The sequence below is a fragment of the Corylus avellana genome, chromosome ca8 (genome assembly GCF_901000735.1).
Source record: "Corylus avellana chromosome ca8, CavTom2PMs-1.0".
NCBI classification, from domain to species: domain Eukaryota; kingdom Viridiplantae; phylum Streptophyta; class Magnoliopsida; order Fagales; family Betulaceae; genus Corylus; species Corylus avellana.
In genome coordinates, this window is record NC_081548.1 from 24,313,629 (window position 1) to 24,328,907 (window position 15,279).

A 15,279-nucleotide genomic window follows, 5' to 3' on the forward strand; every position below is an offset into this window, starting at 1 on the left:
AATCTCATGAGATCCTGTGATAAAAATGAAATCTCAATAGAAAAAAAATAAAGTTGAGAAACCCTAAGGGATACGAGGTATTTAACCCTTTCTTAAAACAGGTATATATAATATTATAGTTATTCTCAAAAACATAACATATATATTGTTAATGTTTCATTTCCCAATGATTCAATCATGGCCCTGACAGCAACAGAGCAGCACAACGGGACTGTACCTCACAGACTAATGGGACGCAAACAGGTTGGATGGGAACAAAGTCAACATCCGTGTATAAATTCTACGTGGGATCCTCTCATTTCTTCCCGTCTAGTCTTAATTTACTGGGTATGGTTGGGGGTGGTAGATTTGAAGCAATAAATCGTATGAGTACATGGATTGGTCTAATAAATACAAGCACACGCGGGAAACGTATAAATAATTAATATTTGTGGAAGTTTGTTCCTATGAATCTCGCTGGGAGGAGGAGGAGGGATAGCTGGTGACTGGTGAGTGATTTTATGGGAGCGTGGGTTGTGGCCTTGTGGGCGTGATGAGTGCGACGTATCGGTCGACAAAAGGGAAGATTTCATGTATCTCTTTCTCTGTGTTCATACCATTTTTCACTCTGCTTTTCTTTTTTCTTCTCATTTTTTCACAGCAAACAAACAGTACCTTGTATTTCTTCGGTCAATGTAAAACGACAGTAGATTAGAAAAATAGTAAATTAAAAAATAATTTCAATAATTATTTGTTGAAACTATCACGCTACCAGTACATTTATGATCGACTATCATGTGTCTGTTCATATTTTAATAATTAGTTTAGTTGTAATAAAACTTTTAATAATTGATATTATTATAATTGGAGAGATTGACCTATGTTTTACCTTTTAATCCCACTTTTAATATGTGCTATATATAGGTCAAAAGGAATTATTTGTTTGAATTCTGTAGTTTCTTCATCAGTTGGCGTATGGGAGCGGAGGGAGGGTACCTAGGATTCCACACTTAGTGCTCCAGTAGGACCCATGACAAAGAAGTTTGGCCGCCCCCACCATAAGCTGCCCATTAAGCTCTTAATTTCACCCCATTTAGCACTAAAATATGCTGTTATTGATCGGGAGGCTATCTTTTTAGAGCTGATGAGACATCTATATATGAGCATCGAAGAAACAATAAGCATATTAGATCACTCATAATCGAGTAGTCGATTGACTTGGTTGAGGTTAGAAAGAAATTTAGAACCAAGAAACAAATGACACATTCAAGTTGATTAAGGATAAAATCATTATACTTATGACTAAGTTAAATCAATTGAAATTCATGCTTAAAAAGAGGTCGTTCATTCAAATCTCTCATTATCCTCATTTGAAAATTTGGAATAAGATCAAAGAAAAAGGTAATGAAAATATTGACATCGCACGCAACGTTTACTAAAGTTATTGTTTTTTATGATCACGATACAATACTTTTTATGGCATCAAAATATATTAAATCATCCATTTATAAACAATTTTGTTAGTGTGTTTTTTTTTTTTTTTTTAACAGTGAATAATAAGATACAAACTTACTGATATTCAATGTGACATATTAACACACGTGACCATCAATGGATTGATTTGACATGTTGCCAAATTATATAGGCTGGATTTAACTAAACATCAATGACATTTAATAAGCTCAACATACGAATTGAATGACCATATAAGTAAAAAGAAAAGGGCACATCCTCTCTCTCTCTCTCTATTATGTGGAAGAGAGGACAATTGGATGGACAAGAATTGCTTCTCCAATTAAGTTATCAAGTACAATTGATATATAGCTGAACAAGGAACAAATTAAGTTTTGAAAGAGTAACATGTGACTTAGGAGTAAATTTAATATCATATATAAAACCATATCTAGGCCCTTATGCTTTGTTTTTGTTTCCCATTATGAAAAATATACATTATTTATTATTTGGTCACCAAAATAATTAAAAATCCTTCTAAGTATGAAGTAAACTCATAACCAAGCAATATTCTGTCATCATAGGACCAGAGACGGAATCAAGTGGGCAGATGGGCCATATCCCCTCGATTTTGAAAAAATATATATATATAAATAAAATTAAATGGGATAATATTATTTAAACCTAAAAATTAAGTTTGACCTGCTTTCATTCCAAGTAAGGTCATGATTTCATTCTAAGAGGAATATTGAAATTACATTGAGAGCTTTTGTTTCACATAATCAAATTTGTTTTCTAGACGCACGATGAAAAATTTATAACTCGCTCCACCGTCGATGATATCATCCAAAAAAAACAAAATTTAATCATGCATGAGATAAACGTTTCATCTACCCGTCTCTACTGATTAAGGTGGAGAGAGGCGTCTATAATGATAATTATTATTATTGTAGATAGAGATAATCTCTCATATCCAAATGGGATAATCTTATCGATGTTGAACTGGATTTCACCATGTGGGGATGCATGCAAGTACAGAATTTTTTTTTAATTTTTTTTTACAGTTTCGAAATCAGCCATTAAGATTTGATCTCTGAGTCTGACTAAGCATTCAACGGTCCAGATGAAGGAGAGACAGCTCCTAGTCATCTACAACAAGAAGCTAGGACTAAGATTCTCCTTAATCCGAAACTGATTTTCTGTAAGCCTTGTCATGTTTTTCGTCAGTTAGCAAGAGACTCCGTTGCCTTTCTTGGCCAACCCCTTTTCTTCGAGAGCATCAGAAACGAGGGATATGTGAGAGAAAGGCAAGAAAAGACTGATGGAGGGGATATGTGAGGGAAAGGGGGTTTCGTCAGGAACGAGGGGGAAGGGGAAGAATAAAACCCATGATGATGATCCTTCTAAATATGCCACCTATGTAAATGAACCATCCAATCTCTCTCTCATTATTTATCCACCTCTCATTCACTTTTCTTCTCAATTATTAATTACACCCACCCCCCTCTCTCTCTCTCTCATTTACTGTACCTGCTCCATCCTCCATCGCATCTTAAATAGAACCCATCTGCCCCTTCTTCTCCTCCCATGAACTTATTATTACTTCTCCTTCTCCGTTTCTGTATTTGTCTTAGCGTGTGTATATGATATGAGTGTAGATCTTCAACAAGGACACTGCTTTCATGTGGGTTTAGCAAAGGGTTTCTAACAGAGTTTATTGGCATTCTGTCCACCTCCCTTCTATAGAAAACCTTGTCTTTTCTCTCTCTCTCTCTCTCTCTTTCTCATGGAGGTGGGCATACTGCCAACTGAGCTCTGTTGGCTTCTCTTTGTAAGACCCTCGTGATATATCTAGCTACTCCAGATGTTCTCTCCTCTTCCATGAGAGAGATCTCAAGGTATAAAGCATGCATATTCCATGATAAAATTATGAACATTTTCTGCTGCCTTTACCCTTCTTTTTGTTTTTATTTGTTTTATGTTTTCTTTTTTGGTCATGCACTCGCAACCCAACTTTACTTTTGTTGTGTTTCTGAATATGAAAGAAGAAAAACAGATTTTCTGTTCTACTTTCTTCTTCATGTGTATATATGTCTCCGGTTGCTATTGTCTGGTAAAAAAAGTTCTTTGATTATACACAGAGATCTTCTTCTGTGGCTGCAATTTGATAACCCCTCAATTACTTAATTGTTTTCTCATCAAATGCTTTCAACAGTGTTTTTATTGGGTCTCTCTTAACTTCTCGTTTGTATCGAGACCTAGGGTTTTTTTTTTTTTTTCTTTTTTTGAGTCTCTTCGTTTCTTTCCATCTGATATTCAGGAAAGGTACAAGCTCAAAAAAAAAAAAAAAGAAAGTCTGAGGGATGAAGGGTCTACCTGTACATGTTTCATAGAAAAAGATAAAAAAATTAGAGCAGAAAATGGAAAAGTGAGGGTATAGTGGAAATGAGAAGAGAGACATTATTTTGTCAGAGCTCATGAGACCGAAATGATGGCGCTCCATTTAGGTGCTTTCAATTGGAGCTTGTTGCCTTTGTAATCATCTTCTCTATATTTACTGTCTTGTGTACAGTCATGTTGATGATCACATGGCTGTCAACGGAGGAGATTGAGATCCCAATCTTCATAGCTTTCGTGCATGCCTATCTACCAATTGATCAATGTCTAGCTATAATTATTTATGTAAAAGTACAATAATTCTTTCTCTTTTTTTTCCCAATTAATTTAGGGCAGCGTAGTATTTACTCATAATGAATACGTTACTCTTTTCCCTATTTCCACACCATATACGTAGTCTCATGATTGAGACCGACAGTGCTCTTAAATAATGCAAAAATTGTCAGTGAAAACCCTAGTAATTAACCCAATCACCATAAGAGCGTTGGTAAATGGTAAATTATTCATTAGACTCAGATCATGCAGGTTTTACTCTGTGAATCATGAAGGTGCGTTTGGAGTGGTATGCTTTCTGCTGTCTTGGGTGGTCAAACTTGGAGCTTTCATGAGTGTGTCTAGCTATCAAGCTCGAGTCAATGAGTTTTGGATATGTAGTCAAATGTGTACGACTCAGCGAGAGCGAAATAGAGAAAGTAATGATCATTATATTTGAGACCATTTTGCTAGGAGTTGAACACCTATCTTTGTTTAGCTTACCTTTGATGAAAATAGCATTATATTTCTTTTCCTTTACTTTTTCTTTGCGTCTTTTTCATTATATATCTATATATATATATATTAAGAATAAGGAGTAACTTTTATCCCAACATTATGCAAATAAGCCTTTGAATATATATATATATATATTGGATTTGGCATGGGTGTTGAAAAAAAACAAACTAAAACAAGCGTTCTACATACATAATAGTGATTACACAAAGAATTCCAATAAGTTTTTTTTTTTTTTGTGTGAGTTACTTTTTCATAATTTTTTCTTCCAAGTTAATAATTTGTTTAGCAGACAATAAGTGTTGGCCTCTATTAACTTGACTTGTAGACCTATTATAAAAACCCATAGTTTAAAGTTAATTGATGATGTCACAAAATATATATATGTGTGTGTGTGTGAGAGAGAGAGAGAGCGTAAATCACTAAGAGCCTGCTTGAGATCTTGTTTTAGGTATAGAACTTTTAAGTCAAATTGTGTGTGTGAGAGAGTGTAAATCACTAAGAGTTTATTTGGGATTTTGTTTGAGAAATAGAATTTTTAAGTCAAAAAGAAGTTTTTTTGGTAAAAGTTTCATTTTAAGCTTTTGCTAAAAGTGTGTTTTAGCTATTTTTAGATTTTTTGAACTTTTAAAAGTGTTTTTAACTTTTTTAACAAAATGAGTACGTTCTCTTTATTTATTTATTTTTTTTAAAATGGATTTTTTTAATATTAAAAACACTTTAAAACTTTTTAAACATAATTCTAAACATACTCTAAAACATCCAAACAAAAGAACTTAAAAGATAAGTCAACAATTAAGCGAGGTCTTAATTCAATTGATTGTATATTACAGTATCTATTTAATCGGTAGTTAATAACTATTGCATATTATAATACTTTTTAGTCCAAGAGAAATAACCAAAACAACAAAATTAGAGAGAAAAAACTGAAAAAAAAACCCTTCACTCTTTACTGCAATCTGCAAAACCCTAGGCTGCATAACTTCTGTTTTGATCCCTTAAGAGTTCTTAGTGCCGCCCTTGGGCATTAAATTCCTTCAAAAATTATTGCGTGGTTTTAAGTAATCATGATTTTGATTTATATATGTCGTCTATTCTCTTTCCATAAAGTTGTTAACTCTCGTTTGTATGCTTGCACAAATTAAGCAAAGAACACTAGAACTACCGATTTCCAACGAGACAAAATCCATGTTTTGAAGCGGCACAAAAAAGTAAGGTTGTGTTCTGAGAACTATATGGCTATATGCCGTGCACGTGAAATTAGATTCATTGTTGTAACGGAAGCACAACAAAGAAAAGATCACGTTATGGAAGTCCTTCATTAGATAATATGATGATTGTACCCACCAAGTTATTAGCTTTCATCGAAACGGGATAATATGCCACATAAAGTAACTGCTAAACGCATGTTTTGCATTACAAACCACTTCTGGAATTAGGATTGTGATAAGATTTATTTTAAAGTTTAGATTAAATTTTATAGATTTAAAGGTGTATATGTTGTGACGTGTCAACATATACAATGTTATTAGAAAAAAAATTTAAACCATAAAATGAATTATTTCCATTTCATTTGAAACAAAGAGGATCCTATTTTCTAAGTTGGGAGGCATTTATTTTCTTAGGGTTGGGTTTACTTTAATTATCTTTTCAATGTTCATAAAGTCTTTTATGAACATACATTAAAAGTATGTTCGGATGCAATTTCATAGGTTAAAAGTCTATTTTTGAACAAGATCGCAAAGTGTCCCGTTTGAGCATATGAAACAAAAAATGACATTTTGAAAACATGAAAAAATTTATATTTTCAAATTTCATATAAGAATGCTTTTTTAAAAATGCATAATTTTAAAAGTTGAATTACGATTTTAAAGACCGGATCATGATTTTACCAAACACTAAATTACATTTTTAAAAATCGTGTTTATTATGTGTTTAAAAACCGATAATTTTCAAACTGCTCATTTTGAAAGGGCTAAACCAAACGGACATTTAAAGAATTTTTTTTTTTTGGGGGGGGGGTGGTGGGGAGGTCCCTCGGTGGGATTAGTTGAATCATTGCAAGCGCCAATGAAAACGCCTCACAGCGCAGTAAGTGGGCCGAGTCTAGACCCGGAATAACCCTTAACTTGTGGTAGCAAGATAATTGACCCCCAGGCCCCAGGGCCCCAATCCCCACCTGAAGAGTACAGCTATTGTATTTTTTTGGTAAAAAAGAACAAACTTCAGTTCCTTTTGTTTGAGCACTTTAATATCGAAGAGAAACAAGTAATGATACTGTAATCACATAATTACAAGTTAATTCGAGATAACAAAACTTAATGCTGATCTGAACATATTTTAATTGGTATTAAGACTAAATAGAATTGAGTTGTAACTATAATTAATGATAAATCACTTAGTGGACTGGGTCCGAATTGGTAAAATGGAGAGCTGATGACAAGCCAACTATACAACAGGGTTGGATTTGTTTGGGCTAAAGCGCTCATCATTGAGCCGATTGACCAGTATGCGTTCAACTCAATCATTGGATTTAGACCAGTCAACTTGTATTGTTGTCAAACGTATAAATGTGCTGCTTGGGGCAGATCCGCATTTCCAGCAAGTTATTGCCTAAATTGTTAGCGAGCTACAAAGCCCACGTGCTCTAGGCAGTTCAGAACACAGGGCCCACCTGTTCGGGGCAATTGGACCCTATAACCCTCACTTAACGCAATTCAAACAGCTTAGATATCATCGTCCTCGCGTGAGATTTTCTAGTCCTACTTCTACTACTACAACAAATTTGCTTCAAAAGACCCATCAAGACAATGTCATGAACTAAACTTGTGTGCAATATAGCATATGCTACGGGGTTCATTACTGATTTGGGACCCTTGACATATTATCTCTTGAAGGTTGCTTTTGAATTTATATCCTGCATTTTCTACAATGATGTCATTGGCCAAAACAGTTGAGATTAATATCAGGTACGATTTTCACCGTCTCCACTTCCAACTGAATAAAAAAAAGCATGTGGCACCTGCATTCTCTGAAAGCCACTTATTTCACAGTTCTGAAAATGGCAAGGAAACAGAATTAGGCACCACTGGTTGCAAGCTACATCAAGAATCTCTGGCTATGTTCTGCAATCATTAAATAATATACAAGCTCGTGTGTTCTAATCTTAATTACTAACTGGTCTAAGAATCTATCTTTCAGCTGCATTTGACAGACAAGTTAGCTTCAAACTAGTTCAGAAGCATACTAGCTCCAATGAGGCACTGAGATTCCCATTCCGTATACTTCAGTTTCTACATCATTGAAAAGTTAATTTTTCTAACCTCTCTAGGGTGTACCTTGAATTCTTCACGGCATGATGTGTCCTTCCACCAGGGCTTCCATCTATTTGACTAAAATGGCATGCCGGCATTGTGAATGGAGAAGCACAATATGAGCGTTGAATTGAAAAGGGGCTACCCGAGATCCGCTTCTGTTTGGGAAGACCACAACCTGACCTTTCCTGGTTATACAGAGAAGTTGCCTCTGCTGCTGCTGCTGCTGCACGTTGCTTCGCAGCATCGTCTACATATAGGAGATCATCAATTCTTGCCATTATGTTGAAGGCTATGCTTTCCATCACTCTAGAATAGCTCTCAAGGATTGACTGCCCAACATCCTGTAGCAGAGAAAAAAATTACTCTTTCCACTTAGATAAATGGCTCATTCACAGTGCATGTGTGATTTGGAGGAGAAGCGTGGGTGGGAGGTTATAGAGGCACTTCATCACAAAAGATAAGATGTCCTTAATTGGTCCATGAGGATCACTATCATGCCTGTATGTGGCATTACCCAATTTCTGTCCTAATGTCAAGCAATTTTAGTTTTCATTTCTACAATGTTCATGTTTGTAATACCATACAAGATGCTAAAATGACATGAGTTGAGGCAAAACTTTGCAAACAGATCTCTCTGTTGGGTTGCAGTATAACATTGTAAATTTCACATGTAGATATTGATATGCTGATGAATGGTGATGTGCTACTTAAGCACCCTTAACAACATAGAAAGGGGATCCAAAAACTACATTCTCAAATAAAGATGGATGCACTAGAGCTACACCTTATTATACTGGATCTTGCTCATGTCCAACGCAGTCTGTGGGAGGCCAGGGAACCGTAGCCTTAAATTCTGCAAAAGGGACTCAGCTCGACTTGCTAGATACTTGCTCTTTTCTCTGTCACCTACAAAACCCTTAACCTTTCCACCCCATGATGACTTCCCAGCCTTTGCAGGAAGTGAATGCGTTTTCAGATACTTTGGCCTCCAAATGTGCACCACAGCCTCAATCCTGTTTGCTATATCCAGAGTGGTGAACTCTGATGAAAAGTCTAAGAAATCAAGAAGGGACTCCGGAGAGAATTGCTCAGCAGTAACGTAACGATATAAGATTTCGCCTAAACAAGCTTTTCCACTCTGAAAAATTAGTAAATCATCATGTGGTATTGAATAACCAAAATGAAGAGAAAATCAAATAAACAAATTAATAGCTTGAGCAGTAACATGCTCCAGGGAAGATTAAATCTAATTGCTATTCAGATCAATAGACAAAAGAAATCATATATTGGTAACAACCAATTTACAAATTAACTTAGAATGTCCAACAATCAGATCCTAAAACAATTGCGTGATAAAGAATGTGACAAAACTAGGAAGGTCATAACTTGAGATTACCTAATGCATCCAAGTAGAAACAAACTGCAGCGAGAAGGATAAATTGCAAAGATAAACAATTCTTACATAAATTAACATATTTGCTATCCAAAGAAAAACGAAGAGAAATCAAAACTAAAATTTACATTTCTTCTGAACATAGCTTTAACTGGTGAAATGACCTTGCCATGAAACATGGGTTTGAAACCATGGAGAGACAAGTAGACTGTTTACATGTCCTTTCCGTGTAGATGGGCAAGTCACCTATAGATATAGAGACATTTTGAATAGAAATACAATGTCGCTTGGTTCAAAACTGATTTACTCAACTAGAAAAAATGGAATATATTTTCTACCCAAGAATAAAACAAAATGATAACCAGAGGACTATCATACAAACATGTGGATAGTTCGCACTGTACTTTCTTCTCCTTCAAAACATATCAGCAAATCTTAACATAGCAATGGCAAGCGTACAACCAAGGCACTTCAGAAGACCAACATGTAAACAGTCAAAATTTTCATATTAATCAGATTCTGACTCAAGATCATCCTAACAAATAACAAACATAAGGCAAGATATTGTAATGTTTCAGGGAGCAGACAAAGCCTCCCAGCTAACTAGAATGGACTCGAATAATTTGACTGAGCAACATGTTCATAATGAGATAAAGCTAAAATCTATGGGATATTGGTAGGAACTTCCTGTATTGTTTTCTTAGTAAGTGTTTCTCCAAACCAGGGGCAGAACCAGGATTTGAGATGAGGGAGGACTAAACTAAAAAATGAAGATCTTTAAGGATAAAAAAAAATAAAATTGGGGGGGTCGAACTCATAAAAAAAAAATTTAGGGGAATTTTTTAAAAATTTAGAGATTTTTTAAAAATCTGGGGGGACTTTTGGCCCCCCAAGGCCAGGGGCAATTCCACCCCTGCTCCAAACCACATTATCTATACCTATGCCTCCGAATAGGTACGTGGTGGTACTCGCACTTGTCTTACATTGTGTGACTAATAAATAAGCAAGGATTCTGTTGACTGAAACCACTAAAATATTTAGATAAATAACCTACATTTGAAGATATTTCTCAAACCCAACAGTAGTTTATCTGATACAACCTTCAATGTTTAACATGTAACTAAGTAACCATGGCCAGCCATCTCTTTGCTCACATGTTTGTCAATAAAGCTAAACAGGTTATAAAAGTATCCAAATTACTTTTAAAAATATAAGTAAACTGCTATTAATTTAACTAAAAATTCTTGTACCACACTACCAAGAAGAAAAGGCAACAGCACTCTTTCAATTTATCAAAATTGATGATGGCTGATGCACTAGCTTTCATTCCATCTGTGTTCTATTGAAGAGCTGTTCACCTAATATCCATTTCTGGCTCATCGCATAGATTTAAATAGGAGTATAAAACAGAACAGATTCCCAACGCAGTCCCCGTACCTTGGGCAAGCTCTCTAAGTAAGCAATTGGGATTTCCATCTCAGCCAGCACACTGCTATTTATTGCCATGGCAGCCTTAAGGATCTGATTTGTGCATTCCCTGGAGTTCAGCAATTTTTTCCTTATATCTTGAGACAAACCGTTTGGTGGGACCTTAGGGAAGGGGAGCCACCATTTCTCTTCCTGCCTAACTGAAGGTCTTAAAGGGGATGCAGACAAATGATATGCTTCTGTGTCATCAGCGCCAGAAACAATTATCCCGCGATCAACATAATAAAACTCAGAATCCTGAAAACCATCAAGAATGCCAAGTAGCATTGCATCTAGTTTTTTGAGTGCTGGGAGGTTCGCATAGAGATCTGCGCGAGGCCGATTCACCATAACCTCAAAGGTCCCCCCACCTGGCAATTCTTGCACAGATGGAATGAGCTCTACAATGAAGTCACTCACACATAAAAGCCATTCCATTTCTCGATACCACATTGATTTCTTCTGAGGCGCCAATGGCTCTAGCTTCCACAGCTCCCCAAACACAGTAGCTGCCAGGAATAATTCAAGAGAACCATAGGTCCGCACAAAAATGAGAGTAAAATCAACTGAATCTGGCTGGCTATACAACAATGAAAAAACAACATAAAATTGGAATTTTTAAAGCTAGTTTTCTGTATTGTATTTTGTTTGAACATCTAATACAAACTTGCAACAAATTAAAAATGCAGAATCGTGATTCTTCTTCTTCTTCCTCTTTCTCCTCAGCAACAAAAAGGATGACACAAATGAAATAAAACAAGTATCTCATTTAAATATAAAGGAAGAAACAAACCCGAAAGGTTTGTGATGGCATTGGAGATAGCAAGAGCGGTACAAACTCCCTTCCCTCCCCCTGACATATCTTCTCCAAGCAGAAGCTTAGCAAACCGCTCCTTCATCAACTCAATTTCTGCAATTACATGTTAACTAACTATAAATCAAGCATATATAATTATCTATATAAGTGGAGAAGTAAAAGAAAAATTAGCAATCTATAAATCGTCTCAACCAAGGTTCAAATGATACTTGAGTCTTTTAAGGAGCTAAACCCCTAAAGACACGAAGTTTCTCGTTCATTTTACAACTCCTTTCTTCCAGTTTTCCCGTAAACCAAACAGAACCTAATAGCCAAACCTATAACATATCCAACGTATAAAAGAAATATGACCGTTAAATCTTTCCGAAATAGGTCAAGTTCAATAAAAGAAAGGAAAAAAGAATTGTTAAACACTGACCGGATAACTCCGTCTCCGGTTTATCCGTCTTCTTCGGCGGAATCACCACGTGCCTACCACCGACCACCGGCAGCATCACCGGAACCGGCACCGGAAAACCTGAATCCTCGTCCAGCTCGTTTCCGGCGCGCGGCGAAGACGTCAGAGAACTCGAGACGCACTCGTGACCATATCGCCGACGCGAAAAAAAGCCACTGGAACTCTCAGACTCGCTCACGTCCGCGCTCAGACTGTAGCTCTCGAACCGCTCGCTCAATCTGTCGAAATCGTCTTCGGACGAAACGCTCCCCATTGATCAAGATCAGAGACGTCGGTTCTGATGAGGATTAAGAATCATTTACCGTACATTTCCCTCCGGTGCAGAAGAATTGCGGATTAACCGTACAGTACTCAAAAGTCACAGAACTGAACAGAGTAACAACAGTAAAGCAAATAAAGCTACTACTTGCACTGGAAGTGATATTGATACTTCGCCCTCTTTTTTCTCAGTTTCTTTAGTAACCATGTGGCTTGCAAAACTTTGCTTTGCGTTTGCGTTAACAGGGACCACAGCGGAGACACAGGCAGTTAGTTTTTTTAATTGGGGGGATGATACGCCCACGTGGGATTTTGGAGCGTGGGAACCACGGTCAGTTCATCGCTGAAGATTTTTTTACACGAGTAGGATGCCACACGCGCTGAGCTGAGATAAGTTAGGTACTTGGTATTTAAGCTCGTGGTCGGTTTAGGTCGAGGTCGTAATGGTTATGGACGGGACATTAGAAGGTTGCTTTTCTGTATAATTAGCTCTATAATTCTCCCGCCTACCGTGGCGGGTCTCATTATGTTGCACAAAAAAATTATGTTCCCCCACCAAGAAAATAAGCTCATTAATAAGCTGACTTAATGAATTTCCTAGTCCGGTGTGTTGGTTAGGGTTAGTCATCTACCCTTCGGTTCGGAATTGGGTGGTTTCCGAATTCTGGTTCAAAGGGAGATGAATCAGGAAATAGAGCCGAATTTCGTCCAATTCCATGCATAGTTGGAAATTTCAAGTCGGCTTGGAATTCAGTTTTACTGTCGGGTTGGGCCAGGCCTTTTCTCGATCCATTGGTCGATATCATCGCACAACAGTCGAAACTCGAGTTTATGAGGGTTGTTGCCTACAACATGCTCAACGACCCTCGTAAGTCAGGATCTCTCTAAGTCTCTCTAGAGAGATCTTAGGCTATAAATGAGACGTTTGTTTTATTAATGAAAAAAATAATAATAATAAAATAATATAAATTTTTAAAAATAAAAAATTAACAAAAAAAAATTAAGGAGTGGTCGACCACCCCAGTTAAGACTAGCGTGGCTTCGGCCACCTCAAACTGACGGTTTGGAGTGGCCGAAGCCACCCCCTTGGCCCTTGGGGATGGTCAAACCACTCCTAAGGGGCTAAATTAAGTTTAAAAAAAAATTACAAAATTTGATTTGGTACTTGAGTGGCATCCACCCCCCAAGGCTAGTTCCATTGACCAAATCTCTTTTTTTTTTTTTTATGATTTAGCTTTTGGGGTGGTTAGACCACCCCCAGCCCTAACTGGGGTGGTTGGCCACCCCTTAGTTTTTATTATTTAATTATTTAATTATTTTTATAACATATATTATTTAATTATTTTTTTATTAATGGGACAAATGTCTCATTTATGGCCTCAGAATCTCTCTATAGAGGTTTTGACCATTAATTGGATAGTCTTCAGTCTAAAATGGACTAGAGATGATCCTGTTCCGATGAAAAAGGGCTTGGGACGACAAAGTTTGTGAGTTCTGATTCCATCAAGAGACCCTTGAAGTTCATGTACAATCCTCGCAATGTTGAGAACATCTTCGCTAGAGTTCCTGGATAGTGGACTAAGAGGGTGGTTTATTTTATTATTATTATTATTATTATCAAGTTGGATCAAAATTCATCATTTGTTTTTTTTTTGTTGGTAAAATGAATTATGAATTCAGACCCTACCCGGTTGAAATTCTAATACCCGTTACTGACCCCAAGCTTAAGCTTGTCGAGAACCGATCAAGTGGGTCAGATTTGGCATCATTAAACAGATTTTGCCAACCCTAATCTTGGTCAGTTTTTTTCTATTCAATATTTGGTAGTTGTTGATTTGTTGTAATTAACAACTCATTTGGAATTGGATTGAAGATTTCGGAAGAATTAAATGGTGGATATCATTTATCAATATTATAAGGAATCCTAACCCCCTCTAAACTATATTATTTCATTTCAATTAATTACCTATATGATTTCTGTTAAAGGTTAAAGGAAACTGGATGCCTGCATGTCACTATGGAAAGAAGGTCTTAGTAAAACAGAGTGTTCGATAAAAAAACATTTTAGATTGAGTTTTTTTGTTTTATGTTGAAAAAGTATTTTAATTTAACATAAATATGAAATTAATTTGGAATGTTTTATAAGTATATTGTGTTTGAAATTGTTTGGCGTGAAAAACAAAATTGTCGTTGCCAAAAGCCATGTGCATTACAATAATATCAATCAAGCAAGTCAATGATTTAGAAGTCAAAAAAGTGGGAGGCAATTCTACCAAACCAAGGTTTACACTTTTTTTTTTTTTTTTTTTTGTTACTTATCCGCACAAGAGAGAGGGGAATATTCAAACTAGTAACATTTACTTCATTTGGCGTAGTTCTAACTGATTGAGCTACTTCTTGAGGACGGATAATACCATTTTTGAGTGAGTATTTTCTTCACATAATTGAGGATTTAAAGCTGACCAAGAGATTAAAAATTCTGATCAGATGGAGGTTGATTTAAAATTAATCAATTGTAAACAGTTTTTGACAATTTCAAATGTCGCGTAATTGATATTCGATGAATCCATGACCGACTAGTGACCCATGAAACCTATCGTGATCATTGTAATTAAATGCCTAATCCTTTCAAGATTAAATTTTGGGTAAAGTCCACTTAACCCCTTCAAACTATCACCCCAATGACAATCTACTTCTCAAACTATCAATTACGATAATTTACCTCCCAAACTACCAAAACAATGACAATGTACCATAATTTTAGCAAAATAACGAAATTACCCTTACTAAAATAAAAAACAAAAAACAAAATACTAAAATTTAAATTTGTTTTTCAAAATTTTAAGGATATTTTTGTCTTATTGAAAATTCTATAAGGGTAATTTCGTCATTTTGCTAGCATTGAAGGTACATTGTCATTGTTTTGGTAGTTTGGGGGGTAAATTGTCCTGATTGATAGTTTGGGGGGTAGATT

At 36.0% G+C, this 15,279-nt stretch overlaps 1 protein-coding gene and 1 long non-coding RNA gene across 3 annotated transcripts; one reads left to right on the plus strand and one right to left on the minus strand.

Annotated features, from left to right (window-relative positions):
* The first annotated feature begins 2,754 nt into the window (after nt 1-2,754).
* Nucleotides 2,755-4,620, plus strand: LOC132190278 (uncharacterized). Its single transcript, XR_009441108.1, has 2 exons — nt 2,755-3,329; nt 4,354-4,620. It is a non-coding gene; the product is annotated as an uncharacterized LOC132190278 (long non-coding RNA).
* Nucleotides 4,621-7,549: 2,929 nt separating this feature from the next.
* LOC132189010 (rop guanine nucleotide exchange factor 1-like) lies at nt 7,550-12,525 on the minus strand. 2 transcript variants are annotated; one of them, XM_059603475.1, is made up of 6 exons: nt 12,009-12,525; nt 11,567-11,683; nt 10,744-11,282; nt 8,698-9,051; nt 7,935-8,254; nt 7,550-7,651 (listed from the first exon to the last, which is right to left on the minus strand). In XM_059603475.1, the coding sequence occupies exons 1-6, from the start codon at nt 12,298-12,300 to the stop codon at nt 7,639-7,641; spliced, it is 1,635 nt and encodes a 544-aa protein (XP_059459458.1). In that variant the 5' UTR covers nt 12,301-12,525; the 3' UTR covers nt 7,550-7,638. The 2 variants fall into 2 exon arrangements, with proteins under 2 accessions (XP_059459458.1, XP_059459457.1); XM_059603474.1 differs by having other exon boundaries at nt 7,550-8,254; nt 12,009-12,524.
* Between the last annotated feature and the right edge of the window lie 2,754 nt (nt 12,526-15,279).

What these genes read in the sequence shown, in the direction of transcription:
- LOC132189010 (XM_059603474.1), bottom strand. Translation starts at nt 12,300, where the DNA reads ATGGGGAGCGTTTCGTCCGAAGACGATTTCGACAGATTGAGCGAGCGG. An exon ending in ACCGGAGACGGAGTTATCCG is followed by an intron (nt 11,684 to 12,008) that starts GTCAGTGTTTAA and finishes ATGTAATTGCAG; the next exon opens with AAATTGAGTTGATGAAGGAG. An exon ending in TGCCATCACAAACCTTTCGG is followed by an intron (nt 11,283 to 11,566) that starts GTTTGTTTCTTC and finishes TATTCCTGGCAG; the next exon opens with CTACTGTGTTTGGGGAGCTG.